General features: G+C 34.2%; 4 protein-coding genes across 12 annotated transcripts; 1 reads left to right on the plus strand and 3 right to left on the minus strand.

Annotated features, from left to right (window-relative positions):
• Positions 1-4,015, plus strand: LOC105177036 (B3 domain-containing transcription repressor VAL2). 6 transcript variants are annotated; one of them, XR_002288256.2, is made up of 9 exons: positions 5-474; positions 1,630-1,711; positions 1,872-1,970; positions 2,455-2,591; positions 2,784-2,883; positions 2,986-3,160; positions 3,283-3,370; positions 3,464-3,562; positions 3,682-4,015. XR_002288256.2 is itself a non-coding variant. In XM_011100057.3 (8 exons), exons 1-8 carry the CDS (start codon positions 353-355, stop codon positions 3,686-3,688), a joined length of 756 nt encoding a protein of 251 aa, XP_011098359.1. In that variant the 5' UTR covers positions 8-352; the 3' UTR covers positions 3,689-4,015. The 6 variants fall into 6 exon arrangements, 3 of the variants coding, with proteins under 3 accessions (XP_011098359.1, XP_011098360.1, XP_011098358.1); XR_016063519.1 differs by lacking the exon at positions 3,682-4,015 and having other exon boundaries at positions 1-474; positions 3,037-3,160; positions 3,484-3,535; XR_849022.3 differs by lacking the exon at positions 3,682-4,015 and having other exon boundaries at positions 3,484-3,525.
• An 845-nt stretch (positions 4,016-4,860) lies between these two features.
• On the minus strand, positions 4,861-11,695 carry LOC105177035 (ADP-ribosylation factor GTPase-activating protein AGD5). 2 transcript variants are annotated; one of them, XM_011100055.3, is made up of 11 exons: positions 11,311-11,691; positions 9,666-9,724; positions 9,365-9,455; positions 8,424-8,478; positions 8,242-8,332; positions 7,910-8,141; positions 7,191-7,395; positions 6,890-7,068; positions 6,355-6,600; positions 6,208-6,266; positions 4,861-5,273 (listed from the first exon to the last, which is right to left on the minus strand). In XM_011100055.3, the coding sequence occupies exons 1-11, from the start codon at positions 11,359-11,361 to the stop codon at positions 5,120-5,122; spliced, it is 1,422 nt and encodes a 473-aa protein (XP_011098357.1). In that variant the 5' UTR covers positions 11,362-11,691; the 3' UTR covers positions 4,861-5,119. The 2 variants fall into 2 exon arrangements, with proteins under 2 accessions (XP_011098357.1, XP_088733353.1); XM_088877227.1 differs by lacking the exon at positions 4,861-5,273 and adding an exon at positions 5,341-5,459 and having other exon boundaries at positions 11,311-11,695.
• Positions 11,696-14,719: 3,024 nt separating this feature from the next.
• THE1 (protein kinase family protein) lies at positions 14,720-18,358 on the minus strand. Of its 3 annotated transcripts, XM_088877158.1 has the most exons (3): positions 18,110-18,358; positions 17,872-18,020; positions 14,720-17,687 (listed from the first exon to the last, which is right to left on the minus strand). In XM_088877158.1, the coding sequence occupies exons 2-3, from the start codon at positions 17,872-17,874 to the stop codon at positions 15,012-15,014; spliced, it is 2,679 nt and encodes an 892-aa protein (XP_088733284.1). In that variant the 5' UTR covers positions 17,875-18,020; positions 18,110-18,358; the 3' UTR covers positions 14,720-15,011. The 3 variants fall into 3 exon arrangements, with proteins under 3 accessions (XP_088733284.1, XP_088733286.1, XP_088733285.1); XM_088877160.1 differs by having other exon boundaries at positions 17,878-18,358; XM_088877159.1 differs by having other exon boundaries at positions 14,720-17,703; positions 17,878-18,358.
• Positions 18,359-25,831: 7,473 nt separating this feature from the next.
• Positions 25,832-26,300, minus strand: LOC105177033 (uncharacterized). Its single transcript, XM_020698877.2, has one exon. It carries the CDS (start codon positions 26,164-26,166, stop codon positions 25,957-25,959), a length of 210 nt encoding a protein of 69 aa, XP_020554536.1. The 5' UTR covers positions 26,167-26,300; the 3' UTR covers positions 25,832-25,956.
• Positions 26,301-26,568: the final 268 nt, after the last annotated feature.

Here is a 26,568-nt window from a genome sequence, read left to right on the forward strand (position 1 = left end):
ATATCTAACTCAAATCGGATTTAGTTGATTTTGAAGTAATAATGTAATTACTGTATAATTTAAAAAAAATAATCATATATTATTTTGTAATTAGATTGATTGAATCAAATTTAATTTGGATAAAAATAGAAGCAAGTTGATTGATTCAAACGCAGCATAAAAACTGGTTGAATTGATGTAATGATTCGGAATATTTGTGTTGGTGTTGAAAGCTCTGACTTCAATTTCAATCTTTGTCTCATTCTCCAACAGTTGTTGCTTTCTTGGAACAGTGTAAAACAGCACACGCTTCACACAATCGGTTCGGTCGCTCTATCCTTGTAGTTGTAGTTCTAGGGTTCTCTATTTTTCAATGGCTTCTTCTTCAAGGCTCTCCTGTTTCCACTGCCAGGACTCCAGCTCCAGCCCTGGCCATTTCAGAAACGGGTGGCGCCTCCGCAGCGGCGAGTATGCTCAGCTGTGCCCTCGCTGCGCGTGAGTAACCAATATTTACGCCTCCTCCTGCATCCGCACACAAAATTACGAGCACCTCGTAACAGTGTTTTATGCTGTTTTTAATTTGGTTGTAATTTGTTTGGAGTGTTTTGGTTTTGCTGCTTGATGTTTATGTGAATTGCCTTATTTTGTTACCGGTATTTAGTATTTGATCATATCTGGTTATATGTTTATTTGTTTTTGTTAGTGCTGCATTGATGTAATTGTGAGATTTTAGAGTTGTTTTACGTTTATTTCTTGTTTTAGTTGTTTCATTTTTTAATTTGTGGAGGCGGAGGGGGCGGGTGGACCGTGCTGTGTTTACTTGCTTCTCAAGCAATCTGCAATTGGAGTGCGTTTACTATTTCAGTTCACGCCATGTCTAAATTTTGCTCTTGAGGTCAGCAATTAATGTGCTTCTTTAAAGGATTGTGGGCTATTGCTTATTTTTTTTGGATAGGCTTAGCAAAAATTCATTGAGCTGAAAGATAGCTAGGGTACTGCCCCTGTGTACTTAATGTTAAAATTTTAAAAACTCTTAGCGTTTTGTTTAGCTGTTTCTACAAGATTAATAGTCAGTGCTTTTGAAAATTTTGTCTTTTGTTCTTAATAATTGATGCTCAACTATATGCTGGTAAAAAAATGCTGTCTTGCCTTGAGACTCTGGTATTTTAATTCACATTATGAAACAGAGTTTCCTTTCTTCTGCGTTATTGTTCATTTGCGTTATTGTATTTTAGACATTCTGATTCCTATCAAGTAGAGAAGGTAACTTGAAATTGCTCGTAGGCAATGGAAGAGAGTATAAGTTCTGCTTTGCATTTTCACCCAATTGAGCTTTTATGATCTTGGTTTCCAGAAAAAGCATCATAAAGTGCGAAGGTGTGGGTTATATTCTGTAACTCAACAATGATTCATTTAGAGGGTATGTTTTGTAGTGCTATGCATTGAGACATAAGAGCTAACAAGATTATGTAGACCCTAAATTGCCAATGTGATACAGCTGCAACAATCTCCGCTTGTGATTTGCAGCCCTAGATCGTGTTTCTTGCAATACTCTCTGGCAGCTTCAAATCACTGCTGGAAATATTTTCTCCTAATCATGATTGATTTCCAAAATGCATCCTACTTTATGTATCAATTTCATGTATGCAGTTGTGTGTATGAGGAAGGCAGGTTCTGTGAAACCTTCCATTCGAATGATGACGGTTGGAGGGATTGCGAATCTTGTGGGAAGGTCAGTTAATAAAGTATATAAATTATAATTTCAAGTTTTCCTTTGTCTGTCTGAGAATTATATTATAAGACAGTTATTTAGACATGTTTTATTTTCAGTTTAACCTGTAATACTTTTAGGCTCTTGCATTCATAGTAATGCTTTAATTTTTCTGTTGCAGTTAGTCCATTGTGGATGTATAGTATCTTTCAATACTCATTTGCTCTTGGATTTTGGCGGGATAATCTGCATGGAGTGCTCAAGGTTTAATTTTCTATTGGTAGGAAATTGATATGGTTATTATATTTATTTTGCTTAATGCATGAGGTTGAATGCTGCAATATGACTTTCTCTCACTGGTTCATGAATTAAGCTTCTTGGTTAGGAAGAATCTCCAGTTTCCTCCTTGAGTTATAGAGCTAATCCAAACTTTTAAATGAATCGCACTAGAATGATGCTCCAACAAGTATGAATCAAATCAAATGAAATTAGCTGGCAAATGAATATTACTTTTGTTGGAAAAATCATGTTCTTGGGGAATTTGAGTATAAAATTTGGTGATCAATAATGATGTAAAACCTTAACAGTCAAAGCAGTTGTCCAGCAACAACATGAATGTTTTAGGCTTAATCAAGTTGAATGATGCAGTACACTACTGTACGTCCTTTATTCTCTCTTTGTTAAGTATTCCCCCTGCAATCCTTCCTCATGTTTCATGTTCTTCCCTGGACTGAAAGAATAGAGCTGTGAACTTGCAATCTCAGGCACGAAACAGATGTCTGTCTCTCGAACCTGAGATAAGAGCTAAAGAACCTTATCAGGAACGAACTGGGCAAGCCCTATTAGAAGCCCAGTGCTGGCATCGAGTGACTGATTTGGACCTGCAACAAGTCTCTAGAAGGTATCCTCCTTTTCATCTTCATTGTCTCAATATTCTGCAAAACTAGCTCTAAAAGTCATTATTTTTATTTTACCAATTACTAAAACTAACACTGTGACGTCTCAAATCTCAAATGAATTTGTCCAAATTCCTGATTTCCTCAATAAACACTCATGTTTTTTCTACTGAAAATGGTACTTGACTATATTCTAGCCCTAAAGCTACCGTCACACCTCTGTTTGAAAAGATATTGTCTGCTAGTGATGCTGACCTCAAATTAGCTCGCCTAATCATACCAAAAAGATGTGCAGAGGTAAGCAAGAGTTCCCTCCCTTGCATGCTATTTAGCTTTTCAATGATGTTGGCATGCTATTTCTTGTCTCATTGTCTTTATGTGAAATTTGACTTCAAACAGGCATTTTTCCCTGATATTTCTGCCTTGCATGGTCTGCGCATCAAGATACAGGATACAGAAGGCAATGAATGGGAATTCCACTACCGATATTGGCTCAATGGTGGAAGTAGGATATATGTTCTTGAGGGGCTCAGAGATTATATGGTCTCAAAGAAATGGCAGCCGGGTGATACAGGTAATTGAGGTTATCCATTTTGCAAATGAATACGAGTCATCTTGTCAGCATCTCTCAGTCCTGGATAAGAAAATCCCCATCACTCCACTGACCTAAATATCTGATACTCTAAATTCTTGGAGATTGATAACCAGCTAAACTTTCTTCAAAAAAGTGAACAAATGTTCATCAGGGCATAACACCGCGTCATGTTTTCAGAAAATATTTAAGGTACAGGTTTTGTGAGCACAGTTTTTACATGGTGCATTCCTAAGCTGCATTCAGCATTCCCAACCAGTCATTTGTACATGTTTTAATGTACAGATATGCATATTTTTTTCCAGTTACATTTTATCGAGTGGATCCAGGGGGAAAGGTGGTAATGGGATTGAGAAAAACTTCTACTGGCCATCAGCTTCCAAGGTATGACAACTTTAATTGGTTTTGGTTCACTACCATGCATATGTTTAGTTCTTAGTCTAGCTTTTTACCGACTTTTTCCTTGTATTAACTTGGCATTCTATTCATTTCTTTCCCCCCAGGATCTAAAGAAAAGGCATACAGTGGAACGAGGACAACTGCAGCTGGATGTAAATATGTGGTTCCATCCGACACCAACCAAAGGTTATGTGCATACATATACTTACTGGCTACCAGATTGTCGCCCAATTTTGCTTCTATTTTCTGTATTTTGAAGTGTATTATACCTCCTGATATATTGGAATTTTAGTGTGGCGAAGAATTCTTGTGGTGCGGTTTAGTTTCTCCAAGCCTCAGGTTTGCTAAATTCACTTGTAAATGTATCCTGGAGCATTGGATTTCATGACATTGGCCTGTGGCAGGGTCTATTATAAATATATGTTGCGTATAGTGATTTATTATCTGGAATAACACTTACTCGGTACTGAGAGGGAGCTCAAAATCTCAAAGTCCTATAGTGCGACTCCGACAACTCTGATAAATGGGTTAAGAAATCTTCAATCTCTACTTTTGTGAAATTTTTTTGTTAAGGATTCCCAGCAAGCAGTTGTATTCCTAAGAGCTATTTGAGGACCCGTGTTTTTGACAAAATGATGAATCTCGAAGAAAATTGGAATAGCAGCCAAAAAATAATAATTAAAAAAAAGGTATTAAAAAGTTTTAAGTCCTGACAAAAGAATTAATCTAAATTTTGAAGTTACCAAATACGTCATCTAACAAGCATCCCTCATGATAGCTCATTATAACGAAATATTCAATAGGATATTTATATTTATCATATCGTTGTTAATTTTAAAGAAAATACTTATAATTTTTTAAATAAAAAAATATTTATAGTTATAATAAATATTGGCGGAGTAAGTTTTAATTTACTCCTCCACAAATATTCCCAATTTTATATCTCACCCATTTGCCATCTATTCTAAACCACAACGCCCTAGAATTTTCCTTGAGAAATCATTTTCTTAAAATAATCATATAAATAGCCATCATCATATCATTTTCCTCAAAAAGCAGCCAATGCCAGACGCATCTCGAAACACTAATCAATTTTTCGAACCTACTTTTTCATACTTTTTGCCCAATCACATCTTTTATTTACTACCCTCATAGAGCAAAATAATCCGAACGAAGGCCAAACCTCAGATGGTCTGATATAGCTTATCAACATCCTCTCCATCTGATGGGGCAGTAACAAGACCAAAACTCAGGAAAATCAAACCATTACATGGAAGTACCAATTTGTCGCATACTTCAAATAGCTTTCTTCCTCTTTATGATCAGAATTCATCAAACAAACAGAAGTACAAACACGTGCGGATAAAGAATATCTCAAGCTTAATCAATTTATTATGCGGATACACCTACAAACAGAATGCTGAAGCTGCTTCCCTACATAGTTTACAACCCCCAAATACAGGAGAAAAGAACTCCATTAACTACTGTTTCTGTAAATTACTCGTGTAGTGTGCAATGGCAGATCGAAAATGCCATTTCCATTTAATGTTTTGAGAAAAGCCCTTGTGTCAAAGAGGAAAAGTCGTACTCTTTTGCTGATTGCGAAGAACCAGATGATAGAGAGGAGGAAGTCTGTTTGCCAGCTACTGAGGGGATACTGCCGTTACTAGAAGCATTAGACCCCACTGGATATGTGCTGCAACATGATTATGAAAGATTAGAAATCTTGATAACATTCTGAAAAATGATGAATAATATGTGGTATCCAAGTACCTAACTCAAAAAATCTTCGCAAATGCATAAACAATACATTTACATTTTGCAGAAGCTGCAGGAACTTCAGCTAAGAACAATCAGAGAACCTTCGAGTCTTAACAAGTGTCTAAATAGGACAAAAATAAATTTTGTAAACAAGCATTTTTATCAATTTCAAAATCCACAAAACAAAAACAGATGCATGATTTTCAGATGAAATAGCAAATGATGCAACAGGCTTTAATTCTATACCTGAAGTTTAGTAAAATGCAAGACAATAACCAATTATCAATAGGTTTATGTTTCTGTTACAAGAGTAAAAAAAATCCCTGGACAGCTCGAAAGGGAGGAACCTTGCGAATGAGGAAGCTTTCTGTACTGTTATCATATTATATTTAATGTGGTACCACATACTGATCAAACAAAAGAGTCGCAACATCAGTGGAACAGTCTAAGGCCATTTACGACAAATCACTAACACGTGGCTTTGTCTCCATCCGTTTTAGTATCATTACATGAAAACCATGAAAAGACATTAGTTTCAGAAGTCCACAATTTCTCCATTTTAAAAAAAGGGGAAAAAGTATGTTAATAAGCTACTGAAACTAAATTGTTGAATACCCATGAGACAATGAGCAGCAAAATTGTTAGTGTGTTCCTCAACCCTACAGGAGACAATAGAGGAAGAAATGAAATTTATCTTTAACTTTTCACAGGAAAAGATTAACAAATCTTGCAAGTAAGAGCAATGGGAATTAAATCTTAATGCAAAATCCGTCGAGCTTAGTCCATCCACAATCTGTTCCCCACCAGACAGTCTGATCTAAGTAAGTTGACAAGGATGTTTACCACAAACAATACTGACATGCACGTACCTAGACATAGGGAGAGGATAAGAATTTCCAACTGTATGAGTTGTTCCCATGTTCCCCATCTGTCTCGGAGCAGAAAAAAGAAGAATATGAGTACATCCGCACTCTCAAACTTGCCAAGACACAGCAATGAAAATCACTTTTTTCTACCTGCATATATTTCTCTAACTCAATTTTCCCAGCTGCAGGTGTCATCATTCCAGGGAACTGGTAACCAACATTTGGCCAACTTTGGTTGGGCAAGTTGGTACCATTAAGCCCCAGTTGTGCGTTACCAGGAGCTTTTTGTGTTCCTCCAGAAGCATTGGCAGCAGCAGCAGCCATTAGAAGGGACTGTTGTTGAGCTAGCATAGCAAGTTGTTGCTGGTGAACGGAAAAGGGGGAAACGATATTGGACTGCATATAACAACAGAATTGATGGATTATATGTTCTCCAGTAATTGAAGCAACAATAACAGCAGAAACAACCATATAAATCTGTACATGTGCTCATGTTTCTGTGCAAAAATGAACATGCCAGCCTCATAATGGAAGAAGATGCGGAACACTCAATACTAGTTAATGACTATTGTCCACTTTTTTGTTCATTAAAACCAGTTGGGAATACCATTTCCCTTTTTCTTTTCATTTTTCTTGCCTGGGGGAAATGTGGGAACTGCTGACACTTCTCAAGCACAAAACATACCTTCTCAAAAAGAGACATGATATCATTTTTCACATCTTTTTGTGGTTTCCCTGACATGGAAACAGGTGTAATTGATGGTGAATCCTTAAATAGATCTTCAATTCCAGAAGCAGAGTGTGTCTTGTTTTTCTCAAGGTTTGCTGGGACAGTCTTCTCCGTTGATGATGATGCATCAGCAGCTGCAAGCAGTCAAACATTACTTCTAGGTATTCACCATATCCGCAAATGCTTGTAAGACCTCCTGCCCTAAAACAGTCAACAATGAACGGAGAAAAATGCAAGAGAGTAATTTTACACATACACTGAAATCCTGCCCATGTACTATCATCCTCAGTTGCTGCAGTGGCATTTTGACCAGAATCATCCATAGAAAGCATACTGAAAAGATCAGTGGCATAATCAACTTTAGGGGCAGAGACAATGTCTGGAACCTGCTTCGATGATTCAGCAGGTGGAGTTGGTTCAGTTTTCTGGATCACTTCTTCATTCACTTCAGCTGGAGCAACCTGTTGCCAGACAGACAAATAAGTGATGACATTTTGGACTATATTACCACACATAAATAGATAACAAACAAGCTTTCGGTAGAAGAAATATTAATTCACACACAACACCTACTACAACTTTGAACTCAAAAGCGTGGGGAAAAAAATTATCATCACTTTATTTCATGAATAATTAAATATTGGCTAGGAACAAAACTGATTGCTGTTTCACAGAATAATAATAGAGAACTGAAAAGCTTATTATTAGTATCCCATACCTCATCTGTATAATTCATGGAAAGATGATCACTCGAAGTCTCAATCCAAGGAATTTTTCTTATTAACATTTATTCACAAATTCCATAGTAAACCAAAAAGAGGGGGGAAAATAAAAGCCTTCTCGCCTAGACATTATTCATCGAAATGGATAAAAGTTTTACTGCATAAACTAGATCTTTATTACCAGCTGCACATAGATGCAAAAGACAATTGCCCAAGCTATTGTTTTAGATGCATTAAAAAACAACATACATACTTGTTCTGGTCCTTTAGGAGGCATGGGTACAGTTACCCTGCCAGGAACATTTTCTTTTGTACTAGATGCTGGAACATTCTTCCTCTCAGCAGGAGAGTTCCCAGAATTGCTGACATATCGGTGCCCACTTCTATCACTTGGTCTTTGCCACTGAACGGAAGCTTTTTCTTCTATTCTCCTAGGAGGTGACTCTGGTTTCCTACCCTTGGGTATCCATCTCTTCTCGTCATACCTTAGTTGTGTAGGCAAGATAAGACGGAAATTAGTATGCAGAATCAGGCATATGAAATAATGGTTGCATGACAGAAGTCTTGAGAATAAGAAGCCCATACTTGGCACGAATGAAATTCTCAATCCCAACTCTGTCATAATTTGGGGGAAGCTCTGCCTCCCAGTAACTGTTTGCCTTCTCGTTTCCCATGGCTATGTTTACAAAGAAAAGATAAATTTTTAAAAAGCGTTCGAAATGTCAAAAAATATTAAGATAATAGATTCAGACATGTGAAATTCTTACATTGAATAAATGCAACCTGTTCAGGAAGCCATGTATCAAGTGTTGCAGATCTCACCTACAAAAAGACAAAGCATGCATCAACCATCAGATCAGAGTTGGCAATCAATTATCCTGTATCCACTTTAACGTAGCAAAAATATTAATTGAGCAGCAGATAGCTCATTCTCCAAACCTACTAAGATTTAGAGAATATACAGAGACATCAACCAGAAAAGGACAACTTATAGTTGACCATAAGTAAATGATTTCAGCCATTGTTAGAAATGGGGTGCAGTAGGGTGGATTAGTGAAGTTATTTGGATGTCAAACTAGAACAAAAGGCAAAGTTCACAACTGTTACCAACCACTAAACCATTTCATCTAATAATGCCAAGCATGTCCCCGATAAATCCTTGGTCAAGTTAGCAACAAATGCTGTGAAGAAGAGGCCTTATGCATCAACATTAGCAAAATGTGCCTATACAGCTTTTCATTTTTCCTCATACATGTACCTTGACATTGTTTATTAACAAAAAACTAATTTATTTCCATATACACAACAAGATATGATATGTAAAAATACTGAATTAATAAGACAACCAGTTAATAAGAAGTAGATTTTAAAAACTGAAAGAATCTCGCCCTGAAAACATCAAAAGAAAATTGGGTCATTTTCGAAATATAAATATAAACTCTGTTGAAGAGAACCTAGCATTTCTTTCGGATCATGTTTGGAAGAAAAGGAGAACTCCAAGTCAGTGTACCGTCATAGGTTTGTACCACGCCATTTAAAATATTTAATCTATCAACAAGAAGTTCAGATGATATAACATGACGCTAAAACTGCAGGTAATTAACTAACATCTTTTTATACAGCTGAACAACTAACTTGTATAATGAACTTCTCCTATTCATCACATATCAGCCACAAAAGAGAAGACATAAAAACGAAAAACTGTCACCTTTGATATGTGCACTCCAAGACTTCTGTGAATCCCAGAGCACTGCATGCATATAAATATACCTAAGTTCACGCTAGCCCATCGAGGACCTCTGTGTAAAAGAGAATCAAAATACACAAGGTCAACAAAAGAACAGGAAGAGGAAGAAGAAAAGAAAAGGAATGCTATACCAAATCTAGATCCATCATAGAAAGAATGATATAACTACAAAATAGATTAAGATTCCTAACTTTTAAGTCAGCCTCATTTTCTTTATTCACACAGTTAGCACAAACAAAAGTTTAATCATCATAATACTTACTTGCATTTGCAATCAGCACATTCTCTATTTTCTGGCAATTTAAGAAGTCCCTCCAAAATCTGATAAAACGGAGATCATTATTATCAAGTCAACATCAGGAAGAAAAAGGGATGAAGCAACTAAATCAAGGATCTTATAGCTTTCAAAGGAACGAACTTCTACACGAAATACAACTATGGTGACAAATTACGCAAGTAAGAGGAGAGGAAACAAAAGCACTGCAGATTTCCTTCCCACCTTGGCTGTATTTCTTGCTGAAGAAATAGATGCTTGAATAACTGTGTTTTAAACGAAACTCATAAATTTAGATTAAAAGCAATTCTTTTTGCTTTTATTGTAGAAGAAAACACCAAGATCTTGATATAACTTCAATCTTTTCAAATTATGCTATTATAGCATACTTTTAATATATATTTTTGCAGCTTTTGGTGATTAAATGCAAACGTACTACATATTATGCCTATGGAATGCTGATTAATCTTTAATAACACAATTATCATGTCATTGTGAGTGTTACACTATTAGAAACCATTAAGATGCTCTCAAATAATCGATCAACAAATGCTCTAAAATTCCTAGCTCTTCTGTTCAACTTGCATCTTTGGTTCTTCCTGAAGTTATATTTATTCGCCTTGTTTTCCACTTGGATTCTCTTTGCGTGAACTTCTTGTACTCAATTGTAAATTCTTTTGCACTAATTTTTTCCTGGTCTTTTTAATTCCTGAAGGGAGGAACTGAGGTACTGAACATGCGTGTAATAGGTTATTCTGCAAACTTCAAAGAACTCAGAATCGAGAGAGTAAAACGATACTACATGCTAAGAATTATGTAAGAAGGCTGCTTATCTATCATGTTATGTCTAGACTACATGGCTCTTGCCAGATCCATCATCCATTCCTTTTCAGTGTCAAAGTATATAAATCTGGTATTCATTATCACATCAACAATTTACATCCCATAACAACTTACTTAGTCAAAAATAGAGTAGTGAAGTTCAAGGTAGTTCTTATATACTCTAGAATCCAGTACGAAGTCGACCGAAAACCAGCAGAAATTGTCCAACAGTTATTGCCCTTGCATATAGGTAGGTTAACCATCTTCATATGTACTAAATCATGCTACCCAGAATGGTTCCAAAAGATTCTTTTCCAAAACCACGACCAATAAACAAGTAAAAAAGTGACACATGGTAAGCAAGAGCACCATCATCAACAGATACCTTCAATAAGCTTGTTGAAACTTCTTCAACTTAACCAACCGATATACCAAATTCTCACTAAACCCAGATCAAGCTGCTCGACATCTCATCTCAATAGGAAAATCGAATTTACCTGAAAACCGCGATCATATTCCATCTGACCAACAGAATCCCAAAACATCATCCAAAACAGACCTAATACACCCTCAATTATGCCAACGACGCCACCTTAATCACATATTACAACTAATCACCAATAAAAAAAACAACCAAATCCCATAATTCAACCATCTCCAAAAGCAGCACGCCGAACACTGAATACCAGACCCAACCACAGCCCCAAATCCAGATTAACAGAAAACATCAACGAAAAACAAAACCGGGAACATAAAACAATAAGATCGAAACAATTACGAAAAATCCAAATCCAGCATCAAAAGTAAATACCTTCCGGTGCTTAGCATTAAGTTCTTTGGAAACGTTGGCCTTCTCGTTCATCGTGACTACTTCAAATCCTTGCTTCAAAAATGGAAGAAGGAGAAGGAGAAGAAAGGGACTCCCACAGCTGCGATCTTTTTCTCCCCCTCTTCCTCCCTCCGATGACGTCCGGATCGGATTACCAGCGGCGTGAAATCGAATCGGATATCTGAGAAACAGAGAGAAATCGCGAACCGGCGTTCGTATCTGAATTGACTTGTATTACGATTTTGTTGGTCTGAATATTTTGTTGTGTGTAGTGTAATATTATTATCTTTGATTGAATGCTTTAGGTGGAGTACGTGTGGAGTGGAGCCGTTGCTGAGATTTGTTTGGTCGATTCGTGCGAACCCGTTCGGCTTCAATGGGCTTTACCGGCTCCGGCTCGCGATGTAATGGAATATGGGTTGGGTTTAGGGCAGTCAGATCTAATTTTAAGAATAGTTGTTGATTTATTATAATAATAAATATTAAATAGTTGTATATATTTAATATTGATAGTTAAAATATAATGATTATTGACAATTGAAATTTATGAGATAATTATAGGTAATAATTATACGAAATTTTCATAAGTTTTGATGTAATTACACGTAAATTTCTTATATTTTGAAAATTTATATTTAGTATCTTGATTTTAATTTTGTCTAACAAATAGAGTGATGTTTACTTAAAATTTAGCGAATTTGCTGATATTAAAAAAAATTTGAATGAAAATGTATACTTAACCTCGATTAATTTATTACGAAAAATAAATATTTTCTTACGAAATATCCCTTGTATATTTTCGATGAAATGGAAGCACTACAATAAAAAAGTTATGGGTTTGAGTGTCGTTAATGTATGAATATATGTTTATTTTAATAGCAGTTATTATGTGGATAGATTCAAATTGAATGTTGGTAGAAGGGGAATGACATGATTATTTTAGAGGTTAGGGCATTCACATTTAGAAATATCCATTATGTTTGGATTTGTGTTTTAGTTGTTTTGTTTTGTGTTTTGAAAATAGAGAGAGAAAAATAGAGATAAGTAAGTGCGTGTTGAAAATAGATGATATGTTTGGATTTGTGTTTTGGGAAAATTTAAAATATTTTAAAATAAGTGGTGTAGGTTTGATGTTGGGATTTGAGAGACAAAAATTATTGTTCATTGTCAAATCATATATTTTTATATATAAATATGTATATATATAAATATTTTATGTTTAATGTTGTATTTTTTGAGACAAAAATTATTGTTTATTGTAAAATCATGTCTGTTTTATATTATGTATATATATAAATGTATATATATCTATGTTATATATAGAAAGTTGAAAAACAGAAAAACACATAGATAAGGAGTAAAAACACAAAAACAAACATTGAGTGTGTTTTTATCTTTATCTCAGGAAATGCGAAAACACAAAACCAAACAAAGCCATCAAATATTAACAATTTTCTTCTCCCGCCGCGTAAAGCTTTTAAATGAGAAGGTGAATTTCTGTTATGAGCAAGAATGGAATATGTTTATTGATTCGATGTGCAGGCGGGGTTGCATTTTCTACTAAAAACGAGAATCTTAAAGGAGGAGAACTGGAGGAGTCGGGAGAGAAGTTACCCACGCGCTGTACTGGTGGCCGCAATTTGATCGACGTCGGTGGGGGGCTGCGGAATCAGTCTCCGACGGCAGATGGAGCGCCAACCAGAAGATGTGATCAGAGTGTTTGTGGTGAAAGAATATTTTGGTACTCGGTTTCTCGATGATCTAATGGTCCATGAATCGGCATGAGGGAAAGGAAAGAAGCCCGAGTAAGGCGCAGTTTCGGTGCCTTCACTGCTTTAAAATTTGTGTTGCCATGTGTGTATTGTTGCCTTGTCAAATTTGAAACACAAATGTTGCCTTGAATCTAAGTGGGTATATTTGTTGGGTGATTGGTTTACAGTTCTAAAAGTAGGATAATGATATTACATGGCAAGTATGACTTCTAACAGAGGGAAAGCTCACCGACATTCTTGCAGCTTTGTTCATCAGAAAAGTTCTCAGGACTCTATTGCCTCTCCTGGTGGAAAATTTGTTCATTGACATGCTGATACAAACTCCATCTTCAGATTACTAGGGTGTCTGAATCTCCCATTGCAGTAGGCTCAAAGCTGGTTTTGTACAAAGTGAAAGCCAAGATTAAGATTGCCCCTCCGATCACTTGCAGCCATAATCGATGCAGCGACTCATCAAACTCCACTACCTTTTCCTTCTGATACCTTATATTAGGTTACATCTAGCAGTATCCAAAGAAGAAATCGCATGATAATGTGCAAGAAAAGAACTTTGAAGTGTTTTTTTCATGCAAAATTCTGTCCCGAGTCGTTTCAAGTTTGTAACTCACCATAGAATCCCAGAGCTGCTGTCTCCTCCTAATATTTCTGCCTTTTTTTAACTAATCTGGGAGCAATAGTTGGGATGATGAACTTGAGGCCTTTGGCAGAGCCCTCCACGGGACTTCAACTGAGATGCCAACTTCCGCTTGACCTTTGTCTTTGCTTTTCTCATTGCTGCTCTAACAAATCTTTTTGATGTTCTGACTTTCACTTACACCTTTGTCTTCGCCTTTCTCATTGCCATTCTAACGAATCTTTCTGATGTTCTTTCTCTCACCATTGCCATGGATTTTAAGGAGAGTAGAAGGTTTGGTTTATGGGACAGTTCAAAGGACAACGAAAACATCTTTGCTTCTGGTGTTGTAACTTTAGCTTGAGAGATGCCAGTTTGTTGTCCACAGCAGCTTTGCGTTTCCATCACTTTGATTACAAAAGAGTTTGTTTCTCCTATGGACAAAGTTTATATCCAACAATTGGGTGACTAAACTTTGTTCTTATAAATCAAAGGTTGGGTTGGGATAAACCCATGATGATTACTTCAATTATGGGCATCTAACCGTTGCTAAATGTTCATTTCGCCAAAACAGTTTTACACATTATTCAACTTTATCAATCAATCTTGACCGAGTATGCATTATCGGCTAATACGCCCGCATAAATTGACAAGTTGTACATTCTCAATGAGATTTGAATGCCAAGTGAAGATTGGATAACTTACTCATATTGGAGGCCGATTGCATTGACTACTTGGTGACATGGTGCTGATTAGTGTTTTAAAACTCACCTGATTCAAACGGTTGGACGGTTTGAACCGCCCGATCGGGCCACAAACGGTCCGATTAAAACCAGAAAATCGGAGGAATTAAAAAATCATTGACCCAATAGTTCAACCAGTAAACCGTGTGATCCGACACTTAGTTTATTGAACCGGTCAGGTCAAAAATTAAGTGTAAATACATGATAAAATTTTTAATTTCTCTTTGAGAATGTGTATTATTTGTGTGCAGAAACTCAAGTAATGAAAGCTGTAAACTGTGTTACTCCAATTTTTTCAATATAAGGATACATTTCATAGGGGCTGTGCACACACAACTTTGCTACATGCATTTGCCCCAGCAATCATATATGATACATACATTGAATTATATTATTATGGGGAAAAAAATTGAGTAAAATTTCCAGAAATTAAAAAGAATAGCATATCACCTTTGCCTGCTTGGGATGTATCTACTTATTCTTCCAGCCCAGAAGCTAACTCCAGTCGAGCTACCGATCATCGTGATAAGAAAAAAATCAGAGACGTTTGTTTTTTCACCGGCCTCGTGGATTTACTAGCTGAGAGAAAACAGCACTGGTGGCAGCATCCTCGGCATCATCATCCGTCCCGGAATTAACACCGTCGATCATACTGACACTGTTGTCGAATGGTTCCAACGGTGTCAATGGAATGCCTGGGATGTGGTTTGTGCTGTTGTCGTCGGGCTCCATGAGAGCCGATGAGGTCTCCTCAAGCTGAAGGGCGTATTCCAAGTTCCAGAGGACGTCTCCCATTGATGGCCTATCAACACCGTGCTCAGCGAGACACTTCTCTGCTGTCTCTCCGAATTTCTTCAGAGACGCAGGATTTACCTTCCCGACGAGATTCTTGTCCATAATGTGGTCCAGCATTCCCTTCTTTTGCCAAGTCATTGCCCACTCAGCAATGTTAACTTGCTCTCGAGGAAGAACAGGATTCAGAGCCGGCCTCGTACAGAGCACCTCCATAAGAACTACACCGAATGAGTAGACATCTGATTTTTCGGTCAGTTGTTGTCGTCTGAAGTACTCGGGGTCAAGATATCCGAAGCTACCTTTGACAGCGGTACTAACGTGAGTTTGATCGATAGCTGGTCCAGTTTTAGACAGACCAAAATCAGCTACTTTTGCAACGAAATTTTCATCTAGGAGTATGTTGGTTGTTTTCACATCACGGTGGATAATACTTTGAGCTGCTCCAGTGTGGAGATAATGAAGCCCTCTAGCTGCACCGATACATATCTCGAGGCGCTGTTTCCAGGAGAGAGGTGGGAGATCTGTTCCGTAGAGATGGCTTCTGAGAGGCCCATTTGCCATGTATTCATAGACAAGAATCATCTCTGACCGCTCATCACAATAGCCAATGAGAGACACGAGGTGACGGTGGCGAAGCTTGGATAGCATTTCAATTTCAGTTCTGAATTCAGCAAGGCCTTGCTCAGATCTCGGGTTCCCTCTTTTAACAGCCACTCTGGTTCCATCGTCCAAGGTTCCTTTGTACACCCTACCAAAACCACCAACACCAAGAAGCAAGCTTTCATCAAATTTATTGGTCGCGTCCATTATTTCTTGAAACGTGAAGAACCGGCCAAGGTTGGAGGAAGCTAAGGAGATGCAGCTTGCCGTGCCACTCTTTTGCGAAGTGGTCGACATTTTTGTCATTGTCAAAGAGTTTCCATATAAGGGCAGAGGAAGCCAAGAACTTCCTTGTGGAGCTTCCTTCGACCTGCGAGCCGCCAAGCAGAAGTAACCTAATCCAATAAACACCAATGCAGCCACGGCACCAGCCACAGATCCAATTATGACACCTGTTTTGCTCTTTTTGGGAGGCAATACGAGGAGAGTATCCACAGACGAAAGTCCATCAAAGCTTCTGGCTTCATTGCTAATCTTCATGATTTCCAGACCGTTCATGATCGCATTTATGAAATCAGTGCTTGTATCAGGACCCACGCTGACTGTCAGAGTATTTGAATCTGCTGAAATTTTGGAGATGAAATCTTTGTAGTACGGCACATCCAAGTTACCTGCTTGGTTTGATAGGTCCAGACTGCCAAGAGCAATATCAGTATTGATATATAGGTTGAATATCAGACTGTTCAAAGATTTGCTCACGATATCACAGAAATGAACCCGCACAAAGTATGAGAAATTTGGATCAACTGGGAAGACCCAAGTGATGTTGAAGTTCACATTGGCCACATTTGCATCTCCCATGGTTTCGGCTGTGGCGTAAACATAATTTGGTGCTATTTCACGCGCAACATTATCACTGTACTTTATATTTGAAGGATCGACAGAAACATTCACAGCAGAGCTGTTCACGTGAAGATACTTCACATCATTCTCCCAAGCTCTCCCCAAAGTGTCATTCTGAGCAGTAATGAGAGGACCACCCATATTCAAACGATAAATGGTCTCTAGAGCCATTCCAGAAAGGCCACTAAAAGGACGGGGAGGTGATAAGGCCGCAGCCTGGTCAGGGATCAGGTTGTCCGGGACGGACACAACTTCGATAGCATTGACAAAAGCAACAGAATTGTTCCCAGGAATGAAAGCAATTGACAAGCTATCAGAAGTGACATTGATCAAATACTCCTTGAAAAGGTAAGAACCATTGTGACTGTCGAAACTGAAGTTGTGCAAGAGCACAAAGTCCTCAGTGACAACAGTGACTGAAGCAGAAGACAAATTCCGGTCTGGGAGAGGATAAAAGTGAAGGCGAACCCAATGCCTGCCTTCTTGCTCAATGTCGAATCTGTAGTATGTCGTGCTTGAAAACACTCTGGCAGACTGATAAATAGGAAATGGGGCGGTGGAATTGGAGGTAGCACCATAAGAATTCCCTTGGCTTTTCAAAGAAACCGAGGATTGAACTGAATCTGGCACATAAGTCTGGCCAAGAAATGTCACATTTTGCGGAGATCCACAGGCAATCAAGTACTTATCAGCAGGAACAAATGCAGCATACGATATACTACTACCAATGAATCCAAGCACAAACACAGCTACAACAATAGGTGGCCACTTCACTATATTCATAGCTCCCGGGCAACCAGAACTTCCACTTCGAAATGTGTCTTGCAAGACTCTGAAAATTGGCAAGAAAAGCAAACAACAAACTGAATCACAAGGAAGCCCAGCCCACCACTTCCCTATTACTCCTCCTCTGCCCGAACTGATGCCAAGTACCTAACAATTCCCAGATCTATTCAGACCAATGTACACCCAAAACAAAATCAGACAGCAAATAAGCAGCAAAACTACAACATTTACAAGAAAAGACACAATCTTTGCAGTAAAAAAACACCAGGATTCGATAATCTTGAAGTTGAGAAAACAGAAAAAAAGACAAAGATCAAAGGTTTTCCAACACCATTACCTCACTCAATCGAGCTCAAGAACCGGCAGTAAGTAACTTGCTGTGGAGTGAAACGCATTTCCCACCACCATGAAAACTTGAAAAATCCATCAATTCTAAGTAACAGCTCTTTTCTAGTGCAAACTCCAACAGCTCTTTCCAGGCTGTTGATTAGGCTGTCAATTCACAGAGGAGCAAAAAAAAAAAGGAATTTGGATAAAAATTTAAAAAGAAAAACAAGAAAAGTACGGACCCACAAAAGGAAACTTCAAATACTCATCTCCTCTCCCAATTGCAATTTGCAAACAGCTGTTGGGTGTGGAGATAATGCGGAATGTGATTACTGAAAAGTGAAAATGCCATGAAGCCTCTGCTGCTGTGCTGCCCCTCTTTTTTATTTTTAGTTTTAGTTTTAGAAAAATAAAATAAAATTTGTGGTCTTTTTTTTTATTTATTTTTTGGTTGTAATTTTTGTGAAAATAGTATTTAAGATTGTATTTTTTGGTGTTGTTTGCTGAGGAATATTTCTTGAGGTATTTGCTTTGCTGGGTTTTACGATTTCTGGGACCCACTTTACGCGGCTGAAGGATACGGCGTGGACCGTCTACTTCACGGCGTACCTGCGACGGAGGAGCAGACCACCATGCATTTGACTAAAAAGTAAAAACTTCCTATGTAGATTTTTTTTATATTTAAAAGAATTGTGCTTTTAATTATTCTACATATGTAAATATGTAACCTTATTTTTATATTGTTTTTTGTATTTTATTTATACTGAATGCATAAATTTATCTAATTTTTGTTGTACATTATAAATAATTTATAATTCTAAATATTTGGAACGTTGTTGCTTCATAGTTCACATTTCATTTCCACTCCCACTGCATATAACATAGTTAGTATATATGTATTTTCAGGATTTTTATATTGGAGTGTGGAGTCTGACCCAACATTACATTCAAACTCAACGATTATAGATTTAACTGTAATTTTACAATACTTTATAAATATGTTAATATAAACTATTGACAGATAGTTCGTTTATTATTATTCACTAAAAACAATAATATTAGAATTGATCTTAAACCATAGTAAATATGGAATAATTTTCAAACTACATAATTTTGGGTCTTGCAACTATATTTTCTTTTTATATCTTTGGGAAAAAAGGGACTTTGAGGAACATCTTTTATGCTTGCCAGCTTACCATATGACAATGTTGGGCACCCAATTCATAGGTTGTAACATAAGTGGCAATTGCTCCAATCAATTTTGAAGTTATGCGTTTAAGTCTCACCAAACATGAATGTTTGAGTATTTTATTTCATTTTATACGAGTTTTTTGTAATTTATTTACAGTGTCTTTTGTTATATAGACTTATCATTCGACCCAATTTTATTATTCAATTTACTGTGACATAGACAAGAGTTCCAAAATTAATTGTAAATGAGGAGTTTGAGAGGTTTATGTTCTGAAAATTTTTAGTTTATTGTTAAAATAGTTTTGGCAAATCAAGATAAATAATGTATGTAATATATGTAAATAAATATAAAATGACTGTCTTATAGAAGTCACGTCATTTAACGTTGTTCTAAGATCGTAACGACGTCTCTCCGTGCAAGTACGTGTGTGTGAGTGAGATCACGTATTTGTGAAAGGAGCGGCGAATGAAGAAGGAATTGAGTGGGAGGAAGTGTGAGTAACGGAATATGGAAGACGTCGCCGTTAAAAAAGAGACGTCCATAATTGGCTTTTCTAATAAACCGCCCACCTACTGCACATGGCCATGAACGCCTACGTCCCCATCTGTCTCTTTCCGACCCGCTTCCGTCCAACATGTAAATACTACTGCTACAATTCAAATCCAACTCCTTGTTTCTATTAATAAATAAATAATCGGAGTGGATCGAAAATGCCCCAATAATTATAATTAATTGCAATTATTTTTTGGAAAATGTGAATTAATTATATTTTCATATTCGCCTCAAATTCAATAATTGATGTTTGCCATTTGTCATGTAATGATCCGATTTGAATTATTAAATGTAATTATAAATACATATATATAAAGAACACACGAGAATAATACTGAAAAGATTCTAATTGTAGCTTTTTGATATTTAACTTAGCAGGGTCATAGCCTCGGCGGAAAAGTGTAAAGGGTGTAAGAATAAGCCAAGTGACGATAATTGCACTTGGAGTGTGGAGAGACAGTATTTATAAATATTTTTAAATTGTACGATTTTATGTGAATAATTGATTCATGAATGATTGGATGGTCATCATTGAGTTCATACATGGTTGGGTTCAAGTCGGATTAAAGCTGGATCGATACGACCTGACTAAACGAGACCAAAATATTAACTACTATGAAGTTACTAAAGAATGTGTGGGAATTTATGCAGCCCCACGTCAAATTCCATACTCAAAAGGTGAAATCAAATACTATTATTATGATTTTTTTTTTTTGTAAAATTCAGCTTATTATTATGTCATTAAATACATTTAAATTCAAAAATAATTCAATTCATTAATAATTTTAAATTAATGAATATATTAACAAAAATCACTATAAAAATAAATTATATATCCACGTGTTGGTGAAATTCAAACTCAAAATCTTTTAAATATGAAACTCTTGAGTGGTGTGAACAAAGTCCACCTTGAATGGGTACCCCCAAAATTGGAATTGCTGGGCTTCTCTTTATTGCTTGTGTTTGTGGTTATGTTGGCATTCAAACATTTTGCATCTTATGTTTATACCTAATGCCCATTTCACTGTCAACAATGTTTAGCTCCAATGGTAAAGTTGACATGTTATAACCTAAATTTTTGGTTGTATTGTAAATCATGACGTCATATTTATGAACTCGTGAACCCTCAATTTTAATCTTTAGACTAAGACTTCAACAGTGATTGAATTTTAAAATTTTAATTCCATTTTATACGTAAATTTGTTCAGTTCGAATATTATCTTATTTCATATGTTGATCATCTATTTCATCTTGAGTTCATGAGTTCACATTTCAGGTACATGGGTAATTAATTTACTAATATAGTAGATTTTTTTTTTTTTACCAAATTTGAAATTTTCATGTTATGAATAATATTAGGCAATAAAGGAGTTAAACAAGGGTGTTTGGGAGAGCTCATACAATATTTTAAAATCTTATAAGATATTGCAAAATGTTTGTTAATTTTTTTTATTTTTATTTTTAGAGAATGAACTGGTAAGATTGTTAAGAGCTCATAAGTTGGGAAGAATAGCATTTTTTTTTCCATAATTTAGGATCTTTCCGCTTTTAGTTCCATCAGTTACGGAATTCTTACTTTTGGTCCTGTAATTTAAAAAAAGTATCACTTTTGGTCACATGAGAATTTTTTATTAGACATTTAACGAAAAAAGTTGCGTGGTCATTAAGTACATGGAAAGTATCACTTTTCGTTAAAATATCTAATGGAAAGGTGTTATAGGACCAAAAGCGCCATCTAGACTTATTTCAATTGCCTTTTCGGCTTTTTGGTTGGTCGACCTCTTTTGACTTTGATTCTTTTAAAAGTTACGGGACCAAAATTGAGATCTCATAACCAATTGGACAAAAAATGTAAATGCTCTAAACTACAGAACAAAAAGTGTTATTTTCTCTCATAATTCCTTTGAAAAAGTAAGGAATTCTCAATTTATTTTAATTATTTTATCAATTTAGTTCAATTTTATTTGAATTAATTATAAATTTATCATTATTAATATAATACAACTCACATAATTTTTTTATTCATGAAGAAAAATTATAACACCTTGTTTGGGATGAACGATGAGTATATTTTCAGTCGATTAGTCTCTGTCGCATGCAATTCCTGCAAGTATATTAAAAAAAATATTACGTGATATAAAGAGATAAATTTTATTAAAGGGATGAATCTAATTAAAAAAATAAATTTAAATATTCAAAAATTTGATATGATATTTTATTATTATTATTATTATAGTCCACATAATGGAGCAAAAGTCTAATGAGAATTTTGACCGCAATGAGTGTGATTGTTTCTTTTGATTTTTGTGTGTGTTTTTAGTAACGCGACTGAAGGAAGTCCTCCCCGTCTGTCAAGCCGCATGTCCAGAGTGTTTCTAGAAGTTTCTATTTTTAAAAAAGTGATTTTTAGAGAAAAAAGTTGGATGTTGTAATACAATAAAAAATGAGTAGTGTTCGGAAAAAAAAATAAAAAATAAATAAAAGGTAAATTATATAGTGATTGGAGAAAGATCACTTTCAAAATAAATTTAATTGATGAAAGATTGTTTTGTCTCTATATGTTAAAAAGATACTATATTTTTGCTTGTTGTTTGACTTGAACAATTATTTTTTCATAAAAATCATAAATTATTTTATTATTTATATTTATGTTTTTAAGAATATTAAAAAAATATATTTAATTTAATAATTTTCCAACTAAGTAATATAATTATTAATTCATACATAATCATTAATTTTTTATAATTTTTTAATTAATCAGATAATAATATGTGAACAAAAAAATATAATTAGATGGTCTAGCATATAAGATATAAAAAACTTAAAATATTAAATATGTGAAAGTATAAATTTAATTATTGATAAAATTTAAACTATTTCAAAACTTCGATGTCAACTTTATATATACAATTTTAAAAATAAATTAAAGAGGTAAAGATAAAAATAAAATTAAATTTATTTATAAAAATGCCAAAGAAGCTAAAAGCGCCCCTTAAGGTGCTTATAACTTTTGGCCTAAAAGTATTTTTTTAACCGTTTCAGAACCAGAAAACTGATATTTCAAACACTTCAAAAGTATTTTTTTTGAGCCAGAAGCACTCGCAAACACTCCCCTATTGCCGTCTTATTACAAGGACCTAATCATAATCCTCGTATGATTGGTAGAAGAGTGTGATTTATTTTTGGGATAATTACTCTCTTCTCCCCTGATATTTGGTGTAACTACATGTAAATCTCATGTAATTTGAAAAATTCTAATATCTCTGAGGTTTGTTTTCGTCTAACGTATAAATTTTTATGTTCATCAAAATTCACCAAATTTGCTAATATTAATAAAAAAAATTCTATATTTTTATCCCGATTGATTTATTATTGTCTTACTACATGTTAAATAGTTTTTTATGACTAAATTACCCTCATATTTTTTCACGCATTAATGCATATGAGGAGGTGTATCTTCACAATTACAAGGGTTGTTTAGCCTTAAAAAATATTTAACCTGCAGTAAATTAGTAATAAGTCAATTGAGGGTAAGTATCAATTCTCATTCAGTTTTTTTTTTTTTTTTGTTAATATCAACAAATTTCATGAATTTTAACTAACGAATGGACTTATTTGTTAGATAGAAGCAACAAACCTCAAGAGTGCTAAATATATTTCTCAAACTATAGGGGGTCTACGTGTAATTACGCCAAATTTTAGGAGAGGAGAGTGTAATTCTCCCTTTATTTTATTTGAGAACAATTTGAATTTTTTTTAAGTTTAATTTTTAGTAGTTGAAGTAACAAAACTCTTATTTAAAACAAAATAAAATATGTAATTAAATGAACGTTAACTTTTTTTATTATAAATTAATTAAATGAACATTAACTTTTTTTAATTTAATTATTCAAAATCTACGCCAAAATCACCCTTAACCAGAGTTTTCTCAATAATTTGGAGCGGGTTGTAAGATGAGATCCAATTGCAGTGATGGGTCATGGGTTACTTAAGTTGAAGACCCAACCCAAAAACGTTTACGGGCCCAAGGCGCAATGAGTTGGCTAAATTTATTGAAAGGATAAATTAGAATCGATTTTTTTGAAACTTATCATAATTATGAATATTTTTTTATTATTTAAAAAATTATAAATACTTTCTATAATAGGCTATCATAAGGGGTATTTATTAGACGACTTTTAATTCTAGAAGATATTTGTAATTCTGTCAAATAATGAAGAAGTATTTATGATTATGACAAACCTTATACAAATCGATTATATAATTTACTCATATTTAAAGTATCTTATAAAATATTTTTACAGCTTATAAGATAGTAGATCTTATATTAAAAATAAGCATTTCAAATATTTCGAGAAAATAAGCAGAATTTATAAAATATTAATAATAATTAAAAAATTGTAAGTTTTCAAATAATTTGAATAATTTAACAATAATCAAAATTTACCCTTTCACATATTTAATAATTTAAATATTTTATTTGCTATAATTATATTATTTCGTTCACATGTTATTATTTAATTAATTACTAAAATATTTTTTTTGTAATTACGCAAGTTTAATTATTGTGTATGAATCAATAATTATATTACTTAGTGGGAGCATAATTAAATTTAATATATTCTGTAATATTTTTAAAAAAATAAATATAAAATATACTAATCGAAATAAAAGTTATTACTTCTTATAAAAAAATAATTATTATTGACAATCAATAAGTGCAATAATAAGCAAAAAATAGTAGATTTTTAATACACAGGGACAAAATGATCTTTAATCAATTAAGTTTATTTTATAAGTGATTTTTTCTCCAAAAACTATTCAATTTAGCTTTACTCTGCTTTTCACTTTTTTAAGTTTTTTACAAATACTACCCACTTTTAATTCTGCTACAACTTTTATCTTTTCTACAAAAATCATTTCTCTAAAAATATAATTTTTTGCAGACTCTCCTAATATTTTATAAATTCTTAAATATCTGATAAGATATTTTAAGAGTTTGTAAACTCACTTAAACAATAAGGGGATATTTATAATTATGTCAAACTTTATGGGAGCTTGTTGCAATTTACCTGAAATTATAAGTTGAGATTTAATTAAAACCCCAAAGAGAAAAAGAAGAAATATGAAAGAGAGTTTATATTATTTCATTTATTTGCAAAAAAATCAATATTTTAATTTTATAAATTATTGTATTTTATTTTGAATGATTGAGATGGGAATGATAATAAAATATTTACAATTCAGTGTATATGTTTATATTTATTTCTATTTCAAAATTTAAAAGTTGGAAATGAAAATGAAACCAAACAAGGCATTAACTCCAGCAAAGGCAGTGCACAGACAACATTCACTTCATTTCAGAATCAGTATTCTTTTACTTCCCTTGCTCTTATTCCCACTCATAATTTCATCACACTTGTGGATATTGTTATATTTTAATAATAATTATTGAGTTAATAATATATATATATATTTAATATTAATAACTAACGTATATTGTTTTTTTATAATTAACACTAGAAAAATACGGCACAGTCTATTTATGTGCATAATTTTAAAAAATAAATTAAAATAAAATATTTATATTAAAGTACCTACAATTGATAAATTAATATAAATATTTTGATTTATAAAAAAATATTGACAAACAAAGATGATAAAATAATATTTTGGAGATATAAAAAAATAACTACCGAAAGGCAGTTATAAAAAACCATGATAAATACATGAGTTAAAATAATTAATTAATTTAAAGTTTAAAAAATAAATGAAAGACCAAAATTAAATGAGAGAATAAAAGGGTGCTCTCACTTAATAATAAAGTATAGTTTTATAATATAAAGGGTAAATTACAGCCACTTTCCTTGAGGTTTGGCATAATTATAAATACTTTCTCATTATTTGAGAAATTACAGATATTTTTCTGATTTTAATATACGTCTAACAATGAGCATATTTTGTTTTTCTGTTTACACCTCATTCCTTCCGTTAGGGTTTCGACGGAAGAAGCGAACATAAAAAAATTATATAAATTTTCAATTTTACTCCTCGTGATGTTAATATTATTATATATTTTTTCTTTATAAGTACAAATTTATAACACGAGAATGTTAAATAATAGGTAATATTCAGATTTATGTAATTTTTTTGGTAAAATATCAGTATTTTTTATTCAAATCATAGTAAATAGAATGAAGCATAAACGGTGAGTCTAATTTTAATTTTTTCTTTAGAAAAAAATATAATTTGAAATATTAAAATAAGATTTAAATATAATTAGTTGTAAAAGAAAAGATACAAGGAAATTTGGAATAGCAAAGCCAGTGCTATAAAGGTGAAAAATCAGGTATTGTAAGATTTGAGAATACTACCACAAAAACTACACACAATGGCCTTCCACGACTTCCAATAGAACGGAATGTAACAAAACCTCGTCGCCGTTTGCATGTCGGCCACCAACGCCCCGTGTCGGCACCGCGAACACGTCCCCGCCACCGGCTTGCTCCGCCGCACCACGCTCTTCTGATCCACCAGAAAGCAGAAACAAACCATATATGTATGTATATGTTATTTTCACAAAGGGTAGAAAAGTGTTTTGATTCAGAGTTTGAGAGTAGTGTGTTTTTTCCTGCAACTTTCAGAGTGTAATTGTAAGGGTCTGGTGGGGGTGGCAACGGCTCAAAAATCTTTTCTCACATTTTAATAATATAACATTTTGTGTCTATAATATATATTTTTATTTTTTAATTATAATTTAGTGTAATTATATTTTTTATTCTTTTTAAAAAAAATTATAAGTACGTCTACTTTTAATTGCAAGTATGCACTTTCTTTAATAGCAAAATTTTACACAAATACTACTTCCCCTGAGGTTTGCATAATTTCTAACATCCTTTCGTTGTTTGAAAAATTACAAGCTCTCCCTCAATAATTATGTTGCCCCTAGTAGGTGAA

This window comes from Sesamum indicum, linkage group LG13 (assembly GCF_026168435.1).
Source record: "Sesamum indicum cultivar Baizhima isolate 11 linkage group LG13, ASM2616843v1, whole genome shotgun sequence".
Classification (NCBI taxonomy): domain Eukaryota; kingdom Viridiplantae; phylum Streptophyta; class Magnoliopsida; order Lamiales; family Pedaliaceae; genus Sesamum; species Sesamum indicum.

Coding starts and splice junctions, on each gene's coding strand:
- LOC105177033 (XM_020698877.2), bottom strand. CDS start 26,166: ATGGTTTGTTTCTGCTTTCTGGTGGATCAGAAGAGCGTGGTGCGGCGG.
- LOC105177035 (XM_011100055.3), bottom strand. CDS start 11,361: ATGAACGAGAAGGCCAACGTTTCCAAAGAACTTAATGCTAAGCACCGG. Junction 9,456..9,665: donor TGTGCTGATTGCAAATGCAA/GTAAGTATTATG, acceptor TCTTTTACACAG/AGGTCCTCGATGGGCTAGCG. Junction 7,396..7,909: donor CTCCTAAAGGACCAGAACAA/GTATGTATGTTG, acceptor GTCTGGCAACAG/GTTGCTCCAGCTGAAGTGAA.
- LOC105177036 (XM_011100056.3), top strand. CDS start 353: ATGGCTTCTTCTTCAAGGCTCTCCTGTTTCCACTGCCAGGACTCCAGC. Junction 1,971..2,454: donor CAAGGTTTAATTTTCTATTG/GTAGGAAATTGA, acceptor TTGCAATCTCAG/GCACGAAACAGATGTCTGTC. Junction 2,884..2,985: donor TACCAAAAAGATGTGCAGAG/GTAAGCAAGAGT, acceptor GACTTCAAACAG/GCATTTTTCCCTGATATTTC.